We start from the raw sequence: 18420 nt of genomic DNA, 5'->3' as shown, positions 1-18420 counted from the left end.
GAAAACACTCGCTTCATCCAACCCATGCAATTCAATGCAACTCAACGAATGGTTAGCAAATCATCGTAACCTAGGAGAGGAAACAGGTTATCCCATATACAAGCAGAAACACTGTACACACGCACAAATGAACCCAATGTACAAACGCTAAGCTCAACCCGCACTAAAACAACCCCAAAAACCCATTCGGCCAAATCATCTCCGCCGTATCCTGTCCCATCCCCTGATCCTGCACCCCCCTCGGCGGCATATAATTATTATACCCCATGCCCACTCCCGTATAACCCGTGTCGGCAGCACTCATATCTAGCTCCGCCTCGGGAGGGACATTCAAGAACGATTCCGCAGATAGAATGGGGAGTTGAACATTTTCTGCCTGTGCGGAGGCGGCGATGGTTTCGGCGGGAAAGAGACCGGACCAGATGTTATCGCCGAATTGCCAGTCTGCTGTTAGAGGCACTTGCCATGAGGCAGGGAACATGGTTGTGCCTGGTGTGGTGCTGCTCGTTGAGAAGGGGGATTGTGTGCCTTCTAGTGGGGAAGAATCGGTTGTCTGGGCCGCATTCTCTTGTCCTAGTTGCCAGGCGGGGAGGGTGTTGGATGGGAAGTCTGTAGTTGTGGTGCCGTTGAGGTCTTGCAGGCCCAGGCCGGTTGGGTAGTTTGCGGATGGGATTGTGGGTTGTGAGGGTATCGATGAAGGGAAGGAATTTGTCACGCTTGGGCTCAGTGGGACGACATAACCTTCTGAGTTGACGGGTGGCAAGCCCTCGATAGCTTCGGGGATACTCAGTGCGGACATGTGGGGGTAAGCTGCGGTCGACGCATTTGATACATGTGGAGCTGTGGAGGTGGAGTGGTGGTGGGACCGCGTGGAGTCGGTGGTTGTCGATGTGCGGAGGGTTGAGGGTTGATGACGGGTCTTTGCGTGTGATCTTGAGGATCGATGGTTATGCCGTTTTGCACCGGGCTGCTGGCTCTCCTGGTCACGGTCATCTGGGCTCCGGGCCCGTTTTTCTTCTTTCTCGATTGCCAGTTTGGCAATGCGTTCGAGATTGGCACTCATGCGGGTCATGAAGCCGGCATAATGGGCGGCCCCTTCGCCTGGATGGGACAGAGTTGCGAAGAAAGTTGCCGCCATGTTGAGGGATTGGAGGTCTTCTTGAATTTGAGCGCTGCGGGTGTCGCGGATGATATGTGAGAAGATGGTTGCAGCAGCTAGGAAGATGTAGTATAACAAGGACCTGCAAGATTTGTTAGTCCATCTAGAAAAAAAGTAGGAGCAGAATGAGTGTTTACATACCACACCCATGCAATGTCTCCCCATGGCATATTGTTAACCATCCGAAGAGTATCCCGCGCAGCAGTCACACAGATGACACTGGACTTGGCTGCATGTGCCTTGCTGAGTGCCTTTAGCTCCGACGGTTCCGCCCGTTCGTTAATAAGATAATTGAGTAGGAGGGGTATTCGGTGAATCATGATTAGAGCATTATAATAGACGAAATGGAGGCCAATAGCCGCAAATCCCATTAGAAAGTTGGGTTCAGCGACTTTCTGCCGGGGATTATCCTCAAAGGGATAGTCACGTCTCCACGCTCTGAGTTCCGCATCGAGTTCTTTGACTGATTGGTAAATCTCATGAGGTGACTTGAGCAGTGCCTTGGCGGAATATAGTTGACAGAAGATGCGACTTTTGATGAGAGACATGCGACATAGTTGGCGGAAGAAGGGGATATTGGTTGAAGAAGTGGAGTCGCGGTCGTCTTCGAGTTCTTCAGGCAGAGGCACATCAAAGTCCTCGGGGTGTTGAGAGGGAGCGTTACCGGCACGCAAGCATGTACTAGAGGCAGTTGTTAGACTTGGAATGTAACCGTAATACCTTGACAGAGGATTGCTTACCTCTGATCAACAGTAAAAGCCACCCAGAACACTCGCCGCCTCTGTTCTTGCTCGGCGAGGCTCAACTCTGGCCTTGGAAGATCTCGATGAAGTCCCATTCGCTGACATGACCGCATAGCTGCTGTAATAAACGGCAACGCGGATTGAGTACCAGAATTCCCACGCAAGAAGAAAGCCTATCGCGAAATGTCAGAACATTACCACGATCGAACTCAATGGAGGAGGGACTCACCATGCTCAGCAAAGCCTGCACACTCAAGAGATCCGTACGGCGCAAGGCCAGGTCCGTAAACACCGACATGGCATTCTTGAAGTATAGCCGGGCCTTTTCTCGATCCTTTTCCGGCTTCAAGCTATTCGAGAACCGAAACTCGTATGCCAGACAGATAACCATATTAATACTCGCCCATCGAGCGGCATCCTCACAGGTTTGCTGTGTATATTGCCACTCCACCATCTTCATAAAAGTGTCTTCATGATAAATGGGGAACAGCCGGTTAGCCGTATTAAAGTAGTCCTTTATAAGGGAGAAGACCTCCGACCTGGGTGGAAGGGGTTTGTAGACTTGGGAGGCGAACAGGTCGTGAAATACATCGGGGCGCCATTGAGTCCATGGATTGTCATGGATAGAGCCGGTATCTAAGATTTTCAGGAAGCTGACATCACCCGTCTTGCTCTTGATCCATTCGATCCCGCCTCGTGAAAGCAGTGATAATGAACATGAGCGTCCTGTGTCTCATAGTTAGTGACCCTCTGGCGAAAATACAGAACCAGGTAGCGTGACGAACCAAAATATCGGGAGTCGTCTCGCTCGTGAGACTTGAAAATGGGGGCACCCTCTACGTCGCCTACGCTAGGGAAGTAGTCCACCTCCCCAGATGACGCACGAGAGGCAAAGGAGACATGTGATGTTTGACCCGAAGATTGAGGGCGTTGGGAGAAATCCCCCTTTTCATCAGATGGATCATAGTCATCATCTGATAGCTCATCTGGACTGATGTCACCTTCATGCAAGACACCGGCTGCCTTCAGCAAGGTTTCGACCCTTGAGAGACGATCTTTCAAAGAAGCCACATATTCATCTCTGTAAGAACTTGTTAGCCTCGAGTCACATACCCTTTAAAACCGGGGGAAGCGTGATATAAAAATAGAAGAGAAAATGATATCCTGATACATACGTTTGGTCATCCTCGTTCGTCTCCGACACGGTAGGAAATACACAATTCGTCCGACGCCTTAGACACTGGACACAAATCGAGGCAGACCCCTCAACTTCACACCGAGTCTTCTTCCGATAACACATCTCACAAGCCTAACAAACCAAGTCAGCAGCGTTCACCCAGATAACATCACCCATCTGGGCCCATCGATCCGAACAAGCCCACATCCCAAACGAAAGCGGGACCCCACGGGAACATGGAGGCTCCCGACTCGAGAAAATCAGGGTGCACATCACATACCCTTTGACTTCGTCTCCGCCCAACCGACGGCATCGAGTTGGCCATTGCATGGGTGGAGTCGTGGTCGTCCACATTCAAGTCATCGCGGGGGGTTATGCCAACCGTTTGCCGCATTGCGTTGTGCATTTGCCCCCGCGGGAGTTCAACCGCGAATGTTCACGCCAAGACTTTTTTCTTCGCAGCGGGCGGCTGTGTTTATTGGCGGGTATGGGGGGACACTCCTAGCGCGGAGTAGACGCGTAAAACGTATGTCTTTTTTGGAGGTTCGTGGCTAAGATGGCTTTTGATTGAGGTGGTAATTCGCGAGCTTCCATGAGGTCGGAGTTGGTGACTCGGCGGCGGAGTTGGATGGGGTCCGTCGGGCACTCGGCAGTCCGGCACGTTGCTTTCCCGGCGTTGAGATGGTTGGAGGTGCTGGTACCTACATGGAACATTGTTTTACTGCGAGTGAAGCTGCTATCTAGAAGTATCTTGCTTGTACCTTCAAAGTGCTGCACAACTATGAACCCTCTGGGCTTGATGTCGGAGAATAAAGCCATTCAGAACAAGCCTTTGTGGCAACGGCCTCTAGGACGGTCTTGGAAAGGGCTGGCTCGATGCTTGCCATTTATTTGCTTTTTGTACAATACTCTATTCATGTTGTACATTGTGTACACAGTGCGCACAGTCTTGCCAGTGTGACCACCAGCTGGGCTGCCACTACATCACCAACAATACCTCAGTAGTGGACAGTGGACACAAGTAATTGGCCAGGTTTGCTAGTCGCACAGAATGGACGAACCTCAAGCTTATCAAAGATATCAAAGAGCGAATAAGCTTAACTATAGACTAAGATACCCCAAGATAACCTTCCCCAGCCCAGTTTATCTGCTCAGGCACCTCCAGTCTCGAGCTGACAAATGATCCCCGCACTGATCCCACCGTCTAACACTTTAGATAGGCCTTATGGAGACGACGCTGATGAAAGTACGGAGGTACATGACGCCAGTATCAGCCTGATAAGAGGTCTTGCGTGCTTGGCCAGATTCTTCTCCTGCTAAATAGGCGCCCATTCTCCCTAGTAGACCTACCCATCTACACTCCATAAACATCTACGACCATGCGGGCTGTAACCGTGGGAATCATCTCGATCGGAGATATGGGCCTGGGCATGGCCAAACTCCTCCAAGCCCACGACTACAGAGTCGTCACCGTCAGCGAGGGCCGAAGGTAACCTACACCTATCACCTATCACCTACCACCCATGTTCTTCTACAATTATACCCCTCCCTACAAAGCCATCCTCTCACCATCTCCCCACTAGCGAACACACCCTCTCCCGCGTCCACGCGGCCAACATCGAAACCCTCCCCTCAGACCAAGCTCTCGTCGCGCAGGCGGACTACATCTTATCCATCGTCCCACCACGTAACGCCTTAGCCACTGCCCAACGTATTGCGGGGGCATGCACACAACCCGATACAGTCCCCCAGCGGGACGCGATCGACGACGTCAACGGCCACCCGCATCGTAGCCCGCTCTACTTCCTCGAACTCAACGCGACCCCGCCCCGACTCGCGGAGGAGTTGGCAGCACTGTTTGCGGTGGACGAGTCCGCCACGTCAACCCCGTTCGTGCGGTGCCACTTTCTCGACGGCGGGATAATCGGGGGTCCTCCCGCTCTTGTATCTGCATCTACGCCTGCCACGCCTGCGACGCCGCTCGCAGACGCCAACCCCGGATCATGGAAAAGACCCAGCGTAGTCCTCTCCGGTCCGGAGGTGGACCACCTCCCGCCAACCTTCACACCGCTAGCAACCGCGCTGAACGCCAAATTCGTCTCCCCCGAATAGGCGCCGCGTCAACGCTAAAGCTCACCTTCGCCGCGCTGACAAAGGGCCTCACAGCGCTATCAATTCTATCCTTTTCAACCGCGCAGCGCGAAGAACTGCTCCCCGAGTTACTAGCCCATCTGGACGAGTACTCGCCCGCGACGGCGGGACTAGCGCGCAGAGGTGTGATCGCGATGAGTCCCAAGGCGTACCGGTGGGAGGAGGAGATGCGCGGGATTGGCGAGGCGTTGGATACGCAGGGTGAATGGGATGGAGTCGGGGCGAGTGTTTACGGCGGGTTCGCGGAGATATATCGTACTGTTGCGGAGGATACGGTGTTGGGGTTGGAACGGGTTGGGGCTCGTGTGCGTGGGACGAGTGTCGAGGATGCTGCGCTGGTTATTGCGAATCGAGGACGAGACGATGGGGAGGAGCCGAGGTCGTGATTTTTTGAGAAACAAGACTTTTTCAGTTGAGGGACTCCTCGATTGAGATCTAGAATTTGGAGATCTAGATTTTTCCGTTGAGATCTCTGTCCGGGTTCCGGATAGGGTTATAGAAGCGGTCGTGCATTAGTGGTTGTTAGTTAGCGAGGGTGGAATAAGTAGATGGTCCTTAGTCCATAGATCCATACGAGAAGTGGGACAAAAGTACCGGGAGAAGCTCCATTCTGCGGCCGAAGCTAAGCATGGTTTAAGCCTAGATGGGGGGTGTGAGCACGACATGGCTACTATGTCATTGGGGGAGGACTTTTGATATTGGGCAGCTTTTTTCTTTTCACAGCTCCGTTACTTTTTCTTTTGCTTTTTTTTTTGGCGTTCGTTGGAGACTATTCCGTCTGGACACATGGAAACCCGCCAAGCTTCGGAATTACGAGAGTGCAACGGGGCGGTTCAGACCGCGTCATCGGACTGGACGAAGTGGAGAGGGACGGAAGTGTGGTCGTGGATATCTAGTGGAGAGTCGTAAGTCGGTGATGATCCAGGAGAAGTCCCTGGTTAGACCGGTTGGAGAAACTCTGTCCGAGCGGAGATTTACAAACTATTAACTAGTTAGTTATGTTAGTTAGTTCTTACGTACTTACAGTATTGTCTTGACAGGATCACGCTGGAGCCCCCGATGGGCCCCCCGAATCTGGGGAAGCATTTTAGCCGCTCTGCAGCCTAGAATTGGCATTCCATTTTGATCATTCTTATATTTTATAATACTATAATATTCTAGAATTCAACTATACTATACAAGTTCTCAATTGTATATAGTAATACTTCCTCTCCCCCCCCCAAGCGGTGAAGACTCGGGGCTGGCCAAAACGGACCAACCAGAGGGCGCGATCACGACATTTCTCCATCTGATCAGATCATCAGCGATCTGCTGCGTGGCTTATCCTCTTCCAGTTACTTTCGAACTTGTTGCTGCTCTCCTAGATTAAACCGTTTCATTACCACTACATACCGAGGTTCCCTTCTCCTACTCTTCTCCTATTGATCCTCCTCCCTTCATTACCTCCGCCGTACCATCGTATCGTCATTCCTCCTCCTCCCAACTTTCCTCCCCGCTTAACTCCCCTTAACCACGGTCTTTTTTGTTGGATTATTTTTTCGCCTCTTCCGGCTGGTTGCTGCTTATGTTCCTTGTTCCCCCTTGTTCGAAACCTTTTTCACCTCGTGCCCCTTGACTCTGATTCGTGTTGTACGTGGCGCGTTATGCGACTGACGGTGGGGAGCTGATCGAGACCGCACGCTAAACAGGCCAACCCGCTCAATCTCTCACCACCACACATCTCCAATCCATCACCACCACCACCACTCTATCGGGTCCATTTCAATCTCATAGTTCCCTCGGTCTCTGGTCTCTACTCTTTTTTTCTTTCTTTCTCTCTGCTCATTTCTTTTTCCATTGGCTCATCCCGAGGATCGCCGGATTCCCATTGCATCCCAAGTCCGGGGTTCCAGTTGGAAAAGGACATTCATCCAGGTCAAAGCTCACCTTTGGAAGAAACATACCATCCCACGGCCATTGTCACTGGCCGTTGCGCACATCATCTTATTCCCCCCCCCTCCTCCGCCCTAAACGCTAGACGGTCTTCAGAGATCAGATTCCGGCTCTTTTTTTTTTCTCGTCTATTTCTATCATCTCGTTTCCCCTTTCTCCTTTCTCTCTCCTCCCCCTCCATCATGCCTGAGGAATTCCCACCTCGTCCCCCAGGTGCTGCCTTCGACAAGATCGAAAACTTCAACTTTCTTCTGTCGCGCACTGATCCCGCGGCCAAGGCTGCGCGCCACTATTCTTTTGACGCGGATACAGGGCTGGTCCCGTTCGCCAACGTGAACATGGATTACGATCAGACCGAAGGCATGGGTGGCCTCTCGGTCAGCTCCTACGATAGTATAGAGGATGAACGTGGTTCCCTCGATCTCCGAGGATATCCATATCATGGTACGTGCATATATTGATTTATTTTGGTTCTCATTTCTCCCCCCCCCCCCCCCCCTTGATACTCCAAGCTTTGACTTGGTGCGAGAGGTTGCATCTGTTGCGCCATCGCCGGGCCTTGTGGTTCGTGTGCTGGCGTCTGGGCGTGTACCCTTGACGGCTTTTGTCGATGAACCCTGCTGCGGGCAGCCGCCAGCAGCCGCATTGATGGGCGGTAGAGGATGAGGCCGAAGTTGAGCAGAATGAAGTGATTTGAGCTTTTAATCCCCCTTCTCCTATGCAACCCCTGTTTATGGTTTTTTTTGCTTTCTTATTTTTGAATTCCATTGTGATTTGCTCGTATGCGTTGCTTGCGTCCTACGGTGATTGGGAACTGCTCTTTCCCTTTCCGGGTATCTCCCAAGGACCGATTCATCCTCTGGAACTATTATCATCTTTGCGAGAGTCCGATGCCTCGAATTTGAGTTTCGAAAGCTCCTCCAGAAAAAGGATGATCGGTCCTGGAGTTGCTCGGAATGAGAATGAGATCACCCTCAAGCCCGTTCGATAGCGAGCACGCAATCCCGCAAGCAAATGACAACGCCAACCTGCAGGCCCAACCAGCCAATTTACGACCCCCAAACTGCATTCGCTCCGCCATGGCTGCCCGGGGCTACTCCATTTGCTCATAACGCCTGCGGTTGTGCTCATCTGCACACACCCCCCCCCCATTTTGCTTCCTGGCCCTTATTTGTTCTCCTCCCTATCCCCAATATGGACCCTTCTTTTCTTATTCCTGGGCTGCTCGGAGGAATGATCGTGTGTTCTTCGCCTCGACCCCAGCGAGGGAGGCGATCTGTCACTTTATCTGCTGAATTACCTCATTCTGCTCGGCTTTCTTCCTCTTTGCTGCCTCCCTTCTTGCAACCCTATCATTACCCCCCTAACTCTATATCAACCTACTCCCGGGTGATATAGCTAGGGTTTCACTTACCCTCTTCTTATCTTCTCCTTCTTCCTCTTCCTCCTGATATACTCCATACTACATCCATCTATAACCATGCCTCGCAAACTTGATCGCTTACTCCATCCCCCAGGCCCAACCGGCGACAAATCAATCAACTACTCTCTTCCCGACCACATCATGCCGTACTCGGCACACTCTATCTACCCTCCGGTCCCCTTTGCGCCCGATGACCTGGGCCATGCACCCGGAGCGATGACCCCCTCGGACGTCTCTTCGTCCATCTCCCCGCCCAACGGCCAAATGGGCAACACCAAGTACTCAACCTCCATCTCGGGAGACCGCATCGCGGCCGCCCTGAACCAGGAGGAAGGCGTGCGGGTTGCGGCCGAAGAAGATCGCCGGCGCCGCAACACCGCCGCCTCGGCTCGCTTCCGTCAGAAGAAGAAGCAGCGCGAGCAAGTCCTCGAGCGTACCGTGCGAGAGACGACCGAGAAGAATGCCTCTCTCGAGGCTCGCGTCGCGCAGCTGGAGATGGAGAATCGCTGGCTGAAGAACTTGCTTACTGAGAAGCACGAGGCGACGACCTCGCGGATGCCCCCTCCACCACAGGATAGCACACCTCTCGAGTCGAAAGCGAGCAGCACACGCTCCGGTCAAAAACATATTCAGCCTAAAAAGAAGGGCGTCGGCACTGATGAGTAGGCCTTAAATGGAAAGTTTGGCTCTGTGTGCTTTGCGCTTTTGCTTGATTTCTTTTTGCTGCCGTTGCGTTTTGGCCTGGGCTGTGTATCATCTCTCATCTTGCGGTCATCGACTCCGAATTTCCTCGAGAGACCTGTTATGCGTTTCGTTTACTCTGCCATGCCTGTTGTTTTGATTGAGTGTGATTCTACCTTCTCCCGTTATGACCGTCATTCATCTATATACATTAAACAAGGTGAATGACGGTGTCAGGATGGGCAAGAAAAGGTAGACACTCACCCCATGACGATGTCACGACCTTTCTCCTTCTCGTTTCTCCACGGCCCAACACTCCAGTCCGACCGTGGGCTTCTGCGATTCTCAGAGATGGTCTTTGCCTCTGTGGGTCTCTTTCTGCTTGGTTCTATTCCTTAGTTTCTTTGCTATCATCGTGATTCTCTACTCTCTTTATCGCTCATATATTGCTCTGTTATAGCCCGAGTTTTACCCTCGGGTCCTTGAGTCCTCTTTATTACTGGCTTTTATGCCAATCATTGCTCTGGATTAGGGTATATGCATGATATGTGGGTTCTGTGCTCCCTGGTGGGAGATGGATTGTTGTTGGACAGTGGTGTTGTTTGCCGTAGGACCCTTTCCTGGATTGGTCCTCGGATGGGTCTGATTTATCTGATGTTGTTGCTTTGGGATCTGGATTTCTTGTTTTTTAGTCATTCCTGGGCCTGAATGTGCGGCTTGCATATTACACTACATGCGTACTGGATGTTTCGTTCTGGCTGACTGGCTTTTGCTTTTCTATCCTCGTAATTGACTGTAGACCGGATTAAAAAAGATGCTAACCCTAATAAACACCTATTGAGTATACCGAGATAGTTACTGGTAGATATCCAGCTAGAGAGGGCTATATGTATGTTGGGTATTCAGAGTCATAACTTTAGATATACCCTCGACTTGCGTACCAACGGATCAATACGTAATTAGGAATCTGGAGGTAGAGTTTCCACTAGGTACTTTATCCAGCAACGGTAGACAACCCATTCCCCTTCCGACTAGGAAACCTTACTCTGCCCTACCTTGTACCTACCCAAATTGACACCCCTGCCGCCTCAGCCGCCTCGCCTCACCTTACTTTACTTTGCTCTTGAGATGGCACCTCTCTGAATATTCTCATCTCACTCAAACTCTAGAATAATATAATTATAAACACGGCGTCCGAAAGAAGTCAAAGTTCTTTTCCCGAGATGAGTCACTGTTAATCGGTTAATAACTAATTACGCGGGGTAAAACTCCGGTGACCTGAGAATACCCACTATAAATACCCCAGAGAAGTCAATATCTGGAGTAAGCTACTCCACGATATCAACATCACTCCAATCCATTCGATCCCATAATCCAATCTCCTCCAAACTCAACCACAATGTCCACCCAAATCAAAGTAGACATCAAAAAAGCCTACGACGCCATCGCCCCCAAATACCTAACCTGGACCGAACCAACCCACCACGTCCGCCTATCCTACCTAATAAAACTCCTCTCGAACCTAGCCATCCCCGAATCCCCATCCCCCTCTGCCCCCCCAACTACAATCCTCGAATTAGGCTGCGGCGCCGGCATCCCCGTAACACAGCACCTATCCACCCTCCCCAACACAACTGTCACAGCCAACGACATCTCCTCCACGCAGATCGGCCTTGCCCGCAACCGTCTGCCCGCCAGCGTCACGCTGCTGCAGGGCGATATGATGGAGTTGTCGTTCGCGCGGGAATCGTTTTCTGCTGTGCTGGCGATGTACTCGATTTTTCATCTCCCCCGGGACGAACAGGTGACCATGTTGGAGAGGGTGTACGGGTGGTTGAAGCCTGGGGGTTGGGTGTTGGTTAATTTTGCGGCGGGGAGGTTTGAGAGTGTGAGTGATGAGAAGTGGTTGGGTGGAGTCGAGGGGGTTATGCATTGGAGTGGGTGGGGGGTTGAGGGGACGAGGAAGGTGCTGCAGGATGTTGGGTTTGATATTCAAACTGGGGAGGTTGTTGCTGATGAGGAGGGGGAGGAGGATGGGAGTGTGAAGGAGGTGGAGTTTTATTGGGTTTTGGCGAGGAAGGGAGGTTGAGGTTGAGCTTGGAGGAGATGGTTGTTGGTAAAAGCAGATTTCATTAACACCTAATTGATTACCCTGGTCCCAATGACCATATCCTATCCTATCCTCATTCTGATTCATCCCCCGAACGAGGCTTCGACCAATATAAAACCCACGACGAAACGGAGAATAACGGGACAGCACAAGATGGTATTACATTAAGGAAACAAACAAACGAGGAAAGGGGAAGAAGAGGAGAAGATGCTCCGATCGTTTTCTTCGGCCGCGTAGGAGTTGCAGTTTCACCAGACTCATGCCCTAAAAAATGGAACCTGGGGAATCGGGTGATGAACCGACTGGAGCATGGGGCTCCACAAACTAGGACCAAGCAGGACAGAAAGAAAATCGGGGTAGCGGCAAGCACGACTAACGGGTGCCGTATCACGACATGTGGAGGAGAATCATCAGCTGGACTCAACTCAGGGATTCGTGGAATGATTTCGAGAAGTGATCGCACGGCATGAAAGGTTATTAATGACGCGACTGACATCCATCCTCCCGACTCGTCGAGTGAGAGGGCGGAAATATGATGAAATCTGCATGCAATGCCAGGACCATTCCCTTCTCAAGCCGAGTGGACCCCAACGCAAGACAGCGGAGACGCAGGAACGAGTGTGATATTTGGAGAATCGAGATGATGAAAGTCAAGGGGATCGAGGCGAAGGTCAAAGTCCGACACACCGAACTGGAATTCTTCTTTCGTGCCTTCCCTCCACACCCCCTCGATCCGGGCGAAAAAACGAAGCCGTCAAATTCGTGAACAAGGAGATAACAAAACACAATGAAAGTATAAATCATCGTATCACCATCGCTTAGGCGGCGATAGGCTCCCGCTCTTCCTCGCGGCCGCGTGTCTCACCATCCACGGCGCTGAGAATGTCCTCGCCGTCATCATCGTAGCTCGGGTGCTGGTCAGCAGGCAACCAAGAGTCACGGTCACCAGTCATGGGCTGGTCCTGGCCGGAGAGATCGACACCCTCGCGGTTCTTGCTGACGTTGCTACGGTGGCGCTGGGAGAGGGTACGCGAACGCTGGGACATGTTGGACTTGACAACCGCCTTGGAGGAAACCCAGTTGCTCAGGGCGTCCTCACAATCCTGGATGATGGCCTTGCTAGCCTCGTAGCCATCGTAGGCATGGCGAGTCTCACCGGGAGTGACGGGGGTGTCGTCGATCAGGTCGAGCAGGTGCTTGCCGTAGCCGGCGACGATGGCGACCTTCTCGCAGTGCTCGCGGAGTGCATCGAACTGGTACTGGAAGGCGGCCTTGACCTTCTCGCGGGTGATGTTGGACAACTGGGCCTCGGCGACGAGGGACTCGGCTTCGGCACGGACGAGTTCCTGCTCCAGCACGACGATGCGTGGAGAGTTGGGATCCTTGTATTTGAGCTTGGCGATCTCATCGGTGATCTTCTGCTTGCGGTCGCGGCTGGGCTGAACTGAGGCCTCGATATTGCGGATGCTCTTGATGGTCACGCGGTACTGGTCATAGCGGTCGACGAACAGATCTTCCAGCTCGCCAATCTCGTAGATCAGAACGCCCAGCTTGTCCGTCACATCGGAGACGTCCTCATCGGCGGCTTCACCCCAGAGAGAGAGTTGTTGCTGTTGGAAAAGTCGACGGTCAGTTTTGAACGACGATCTTTTTGGCCATTGCGTGGCGGCCTCATTGAATACGTACAGCGACCTCCATACGCTCCCGTGCAACCAATTCCATGCTGCGCATAACGTTCTTCTCCATCTTGACTAGCTGTGACAGCTTACGGGCGAGATCAGGACCAAAGGCACCGGCGGCATTTTTACGGAATGCATGACCTGTAGTCATGCGATGTTAGCGACCATTGTATGACCAGTGAATCCCCCGTTACCGGTTTCTTGCTTCTCGGTTGCTTATTGGGCATGTCCGAGGCGCCGGGAGTATGTCCGGTCAGGCAGCTTCGGGCTCCCCGGGACACCATTGAGAGCAACCGATCGTCAAGAACCGTCCAGCTCGGGATAATCACGGTTTTTGTAGTCTCCTACTCACCAATGCCACCCTTTCCGAGCCACCGGTTCGATTTGGTGGAGGACATTGGAGGCGGGGGGTTCTCGATCTGCGAGGCGGTCGGGGCGCGCGACTGGCGCATAGAATAGGTGCGATGCATGACGGCGGTGATGGGAGTCGATTAGGGGGAGGGTTAGGATTCGAGGAGGGATGAAGAGACAGGAGAGAGGACGATCGAGATTGAAGGGTACCTGCAGTTCAGCAGAGTTAGAAGTTAGGTGTGGGAAGAAAAGAAAAAAAAAAGGCGATGGTGCCTTGCGCAGTAGTGACGTGAGCTAAAAGAGGGGGGCCGGGGGCTTGGAGCTGTGAAGAACTGACGGGATGTGACGGAAGAGCACTGCAACCGGAGATCGACACAGGGGTAAAGGAATCAGGAGGTACAGGAGATGGCGTGGGAGATAGAGGAAGAGACGTGGTGTAGATTTCTTCGTGGAGAGAGCTTTTTCTGTAGCAGCAGAAGTCGGGGCTAATATCTCCAGTTGGCGATGGGTCTCCCCTGGTGACGTCGACAACTTTTTTATGGAGTGGGCAGCTTACTCGTTTCGGTGGAGACCGGGGGAAATTGGAGAAAGTCGAAGCCACAGACGACCAGGTGGATGCTGTGGATGATGCGGAAGGGGAAATCTTGCAGATCCAATCCAGGAATTGAGAACGATGGAGTCAACAGAGCTTGATGGGAATAGACTCCCAGCTTTCGGACGCTGGCGGATCCCTGGGACCACTGGGGAAGTTGCTGCGCCTCCCAGTTAGCATTGAGGATTAAGCAGGTCCGGCAAAGCATAAAGCGAGACACTCACAGCTCAATGGGGCATTAATTGATGTGGATCCAATAGTGCCGATTGTGTGTTGCATTTTTGAAGGAGAAAAGAAAAAAGTTGCGATCGCCGACGTCATCGTTCAGGTTCCCAAGGATACTGATGTCATCGCCCTGCAGGTTCAACATGTCATCAGTTGGATAGAGTTGCATTACGACTTTTTTCGGATTTCAGAAAATAGGAATAGATTCGGAAGAAGTAGAAGGGTAGAGAATAATAGCAAACCCAATTTAGATAGCTATACAGTTCTTGACTATCGTGGATCATGGCGGTTGATCGTCAGTGGGGGAGGAATGCTGGGACACTGCTTATTCGGTGGGGAGTCGCCTGCAAATTAATTAAGATAAGATGCTACTACTATAGAAAGCTTCGGTGGTACCACTAGGCACCGCCAGTCTGGTTCCTGTTGATCCATCATTTCCATTAGGGAAAAGCGCGACAACTTGCATGCATTCGTAGACTTCATGACTTCGCTGTGAAACTAAACAAATGAAAAGACTATCGATATACAAGACATGCCACTTTCTCTCCACCAGTTCATGCAGCCGACGAGTCCACCCGAGTCTTTCGCTTCTTACTGGCGCCTCCTTTGGTGGCTTTCCCACGTTTGCCCGAGCTCGAGCCCTCTTCGGGCCGATCATTTGTGGCTGTTTCCCCTGCCGAAGTTGCAGCTGCAGCCTCCTGGCTGGGTGAAGCCTCTCGCCCACCACGCGCCTCCTGCCGCAGTCGGCCAAAGGCCTTTTCCATTCGGCTGGGACCACCGCCGCGCACTCGTGGCGCAAATGCTCCCGCGCCTAGAGGGCCTGACATGAACTGTGTAATGTTCGACTGCGTGCCTTCCTGCGTCCGCCGGTTCATGTCTCGAATGACCGGCACTAGGACTTCATCGGTGCGCTCTTGACTCCAGCCGATCGTCGTCATGAGGAAATGCCGAAGACCATTCAGGTCGGGCACACCCCATTGGAATTGTGACGGGTCCGCATCGACTTCGGGCTCGAGGTAGGCGGTATCAACGTTGGTGTTGGGGAACGACGGTGGAAGGAAGATCTTGGAGGCTTGTTTGCGGAATTTCTTCCGAAAGGCTAGATGCGTATCATCTGGCTTGTTGACTCCGGTTTGGAGCTCTGTCCACCACTCCCGAAACTCTTCCAGGCTGGAGAACTCGGTGATGATCTCGAGGGCTTTGACGGGGCCAATACCCGGTATACCTTCAGTATAATCACTGCCGAGAAGATGTGCAAAGCTGATGAGCTTGCGCCGATGAAGCGCATACTCCTTCTCAAAGTCGGAGGATAGATAGCATTCCACAAATTTGCTCTGATTGAACATGTTCTTGTAGACGCGGGTGCCGCCAAAGAGGAACGTATCACTATCGTCGGTGACTATCCCATCTACAAGTCCCAAGGTGACGAGCTCCGCACACTGTGCCTCAGCCTCCATGGGTGCGGTGATATATGGCAGTCCAAAAAGTTGGAGAAGCTGCTGGCATTCGTTGATCATGATCTGAGTGACTTCGTCTGCATCTCGTCGATCTTTCCGCTGCTGGTTTCGCAACTGCTTGAGTTCTTTCTCATAGTCTTCCTGATTAAGTAGGACCTCCGAGTTGAGGGTTTGTGCAAATCGAACGTGCTCCTCCCCTTCGGCTGCTAGTTGTCGCATGAGATCTTCATCCTCGGGGTCACTGAATTCGCCGTCATCTTGGACGAGCAGCTCAGGAAGCGCAAGCGCCTCTTGCGGTTCGGGATGGCGATCGGTGGCGATAGTAATCTCAGGAGGAGGGCCTTGGCCTGGAATAGGAGCGGGAGATAGGGGCATGACATCTTCAAACTCGGGCTCGGGAGATGTCTCTTCCTGGGAAGACCGGCCTGGTGCACTAGCTTCTGTCGTGTCTTCGAGAGTCACTACGTGAGGTCCTCCCGTTGGAGCTTTGTCCTCGAACGAACTATCGATAATGTCACCTTCGGTAGACTCTGCAGTCGCAGATGGGTGAAGAGGAGATGCCGCCTTGATTGGCTCTGTGTCTACTGATGAGACAGCTTCAGTGGGCATCGGGACCTCGGGAACCTTTTGGTCCGACTCTGCCTCTAGATCGATCACTTCCTTAGTTTCTGGAGTGTCATCAACCACAATGATATCCGGTGATCGTCGGTTTGAAAGGAACAAGTGATCTTCGTGTGTGTCAATCTGATCCTTGCCCTCGTTCTCGAAGGTTGGCTCCTCAATAAATTCCTCACTCAACTTCTCCCCAAAAAACCACGGGGGAAGCGGTTCAGCCTTCTTCTTTTTACTTGTAGACTCCTTAAGGAAACCACCTGCATCTTCGTCTAGCTCAGGAGTTTCCTCGGGCTGTTTAGTGGCTTTGTTTAGTGAAATAGATTCGAAAGGGAGCGGCCCGGAGAAAGGATTCTCAATGAGAGATTTCTTCTCGGACACCTTTGTCTGGGCGACCGCAGCTGAAAAGTCCATGTCGTCGTCACTTTCATCAAAGTTCGGTTCTGGCAGCAAAGAATCGGGAGCAGCTACGGTCTGCAAAGGCCGGTTGATAGTAATATCGGGCATGTCTTCGTCTGCATCGTCATTAGGCTGCATTGACAGTGCGAGGGCTCTCGCGAGCTCGTCTTGGTCTTCATCTTCAAAGATGTCGGAATCTTGATACTGGGGTCGTGAGAGAATGTCCTGATCGCCTTGAACAAAAAGCGCATTCATATCGGCATTTTGGGCAAAAGTAGTTTGTTGACTTCTGCGGGACTCAAACAATGCTTTTTGCAAGTCTAAATCTTCTTGAGCCTGCTGCAGAGAGTTATCGAATACTCCCTCTTGAAGGAAGGGCAGCTTGGGTAGTCTGTTGATCCCTTCGATGGGCACATCCTCGAATTCGTCATCATCCGACACCTCGTCAGACTCCGAGACTGGGTCTGGCAGGCCATATTGGTCTACATCAATCGGCTTGTCTTCATGTCCAGCTTGCTTGTTCCCCACAACACCTAATACCCAGCCACCTTCGTTTTGGCTATCTTTGACCAGGACGTATTCTCGACCACGCTCGCCGGCAATTCGCTGTCCAGACTTGTAGAATGCCTCCTCTCCGTTCATGCCGTTGATATTCATTAGTCGTTGCGTTAAATCATTTCGTTCCGTAACTCGTTCAATCTGAAATCTTGAAAAGGCCATGCGGTCTGGAAACATGGTATCAAGTTGTTCTTTGGAATAACCCATTCTCAGTCGACTCCTGAGCCGGGCCGCATTCAGAATATTATATCGATCCGTGGCCGGGAGACTGAGGAAGAAGGGACTGTCAAAGTCTATTTTAGAAAAGTCGTAGAGGTTGATATCTTGGCCCTGGTGGAATTGACGTGCGTATTCTTCCAACTCTGCCTGTGACATGATTCGAGGGTCATTCGGGGCACCCATTTCTTCAAGCGAGACATCCAGGTTCGGCAGGTGGTATTGATCCTTTTTCTTGAACTTTCGATTCTTTTGTCTTTCCTGCTCGTTCATGAGAGCCTCGTCTGCGTAGACGGGGGCGTCAGGCACCACTCCCTCTTCGGCTTGGGGGCGTTTTTTATTCCGTCGTCGCGCTTCTGCTTCTTCCTCTGCGGTCCGCTGCATCTGCACAGCAAGCAACTTTCCCGCAGTCCTTGTCGCATTTTCCCTTCGACCCTCTCTTCTTTTCTTCCGCGCCGCGATCGTCTGTCGTTTCAAAACCGGTGCGCCGCCATCGAAGACGAATACTGGCTTGATTCCAAAGTATAAAAGCTTGCATATTCGCCGAAAGAATCCGACAACATGTGAATTGCGGAGCGCGTTACCTTCCTTATCGCGCACTGCTTTCAGGAATTGGTAAATCCAGATTGACGCGTCGACGGCCAGCCGTTTCTTGTTGAGTGTCTCGAGTTTAATGGGTCGGGCGCATGGCTGCAACACTGTCCAAAGACCGGTAACACCCATCGTGGTTCAGATAGTGGGTGATATTCGACTGGACTCGAGCGCTGTGAGCAGGCTCACTCGTGGCTCACCGAGGTGAGACTCATGAGGTCGAGTCACTGCGGGAATGTGAGTTACGTCAGTTTCTTGCTTCGCCGCGTTTAGGTGCGCGGTATCATGTGACCTAATACTTCTACTTTCGGATTAGTGCGGGCATCGAAATTATGTAAGCATTTGATTGTGGAAGGCACACTTC

At 52.1% G+C, this 18420-nt stretch overlaps 6 protein-coding genes across 6 annotated transcripts; 3 read left to right on the top strand and 3 right to left on the bottom strand.

Moving 5' to 3' along the window:
- Positions 1 to 163: 163 nt before the first annotated feature.
- Positions 164 to 3473, bottom strand: N7496_000931 (transcription factor domain-containing protein; the record flags this gene model as incomplete). Its single annotated transcript, XM_056693862.1, has 7 exons — positions 164 to 1241; positions 1301 to 1840; positions 1900 to 2075; positions 2132 to 2628; positions 2688 to 2983; positions 3078 to 3211; positions 3360 to 3473. 7 exons carry the CDS (start codon positions 3471 to 3473, stop codon positions 164 to 166), a joined length of 2835 nt encoding a protein of 944 aa, XP_056560591.1.
- A 985-nt stretch (positions 3474 to 4458) lies between these two features.
- Positions 4459 to 5616, top strand: N7496_000930 (DUF1932 domain-containing protein; the record flags this gene model as incomplete). Its single annotated transcript, XM_056693861.1, has 3 exons — positions 4459 to 4568; positions 4663 to 5111; positions 5192 to 5616. The coding sequence occupies 3 exons, from the start codon at positions 4459 to 4461 to the stop codon at positions 5614 to 5616; spliced, it is 984 nt and encodes a 327-aa protein (XP_056560590.1).
- Positions 5617 to 7344: 1728 nt separating this feature from the next.
- N7496_000929 (bZIP transcription factor) lies at positions 7345 to 9251 on the top strand (the record flags this gene model as incomplete). The annotated part of the gene is made up of 2 exons (XM_056693860.1): positions 7345 to 7606; positions 8680 to 9251. 2 exons carry the CDS (start codon positions 7345 to 7347, stop codon positions 9249 to 9251), a joined length of 834 nt encoding a protein of 277 aa, XP_056560589.1.
- A 1414-nt stretch (positions 9252 to 10665) lies between these two features.
- On the top strand, positions 10666 to 11355 carry N7496_000928 (class I SAM-dependent methyltransferase; the record flags this gene model as incomplete). Its single annotated transcript, XM_056693859.1, has 1 exon — positions 10666 to 11355. The coding sequence occupies one exon, from the start codon at positions 10666 to 10668 to the stop codon at positions 11353 to 11355; it is 690 nt and encodes a 229-aa protein (XP_056560588.1).
- An 839-nt stretch (positions 11356 to 12194) lies between these two features.
- On the bottom strand, positions 12195 to 13525 carry N7496_000927 (Eisosome component PIL1/LSP1 family protein; the record flags this gene model as incomplete). Its single annotated transcript, XM_056693858.1, has 3 exons — positions 12195 to 12986; positions 13063 to 13196; positions 13408 to 13525. The coding sequence occupies 3 exons, from the start codon at positions 13523 to 13525 to the stop codon at positions 12195 to 12197; spliced, it is 1044 nt and encodes a 347-aa protein (XP_056560587.1).
- Positions 13526 to 14777: 1252 nt separating this feature from the next.
- N7496_000926 (ssDNA endodeoxyribonuclease RAD2) lies at positions 14778 to 18188 on the bottom strand (the record flags this gene model as incomplete). Its single annotated transcript, XM_056693857.1, has 1 exon — positions 14778 to 18188. The coding sequence occupies one exon, from the start codon at positions 18186 to 18188 to the stop codon at positions 14778 to 14780; it is 3411 nt and encodes a 1136-aa protein (XP_056560586.1).
- Positions 18189 to 18420: the final 232 nt, after the last annotated feature.

Source organism: Penicillium cataractarum, assembly GCF_028827025.1.
Source record: "Penicillium cataractarum strain IBT 29864 chromosome Unknown utg000001l, whole genome shotgun sequence".
Lineage (NCBI taxonomy): Eukaryota > Fungi > Ascomycota > Eurotiomycetes > Eurotiales > Aspergillaceae > Penicillium > Penicillium cataractarum.
The sequence above is the reverse complement of the archived record's forward strand: the minus strand, read 5'-3'. Positions and strand labels throughout refer to the sequence as shown.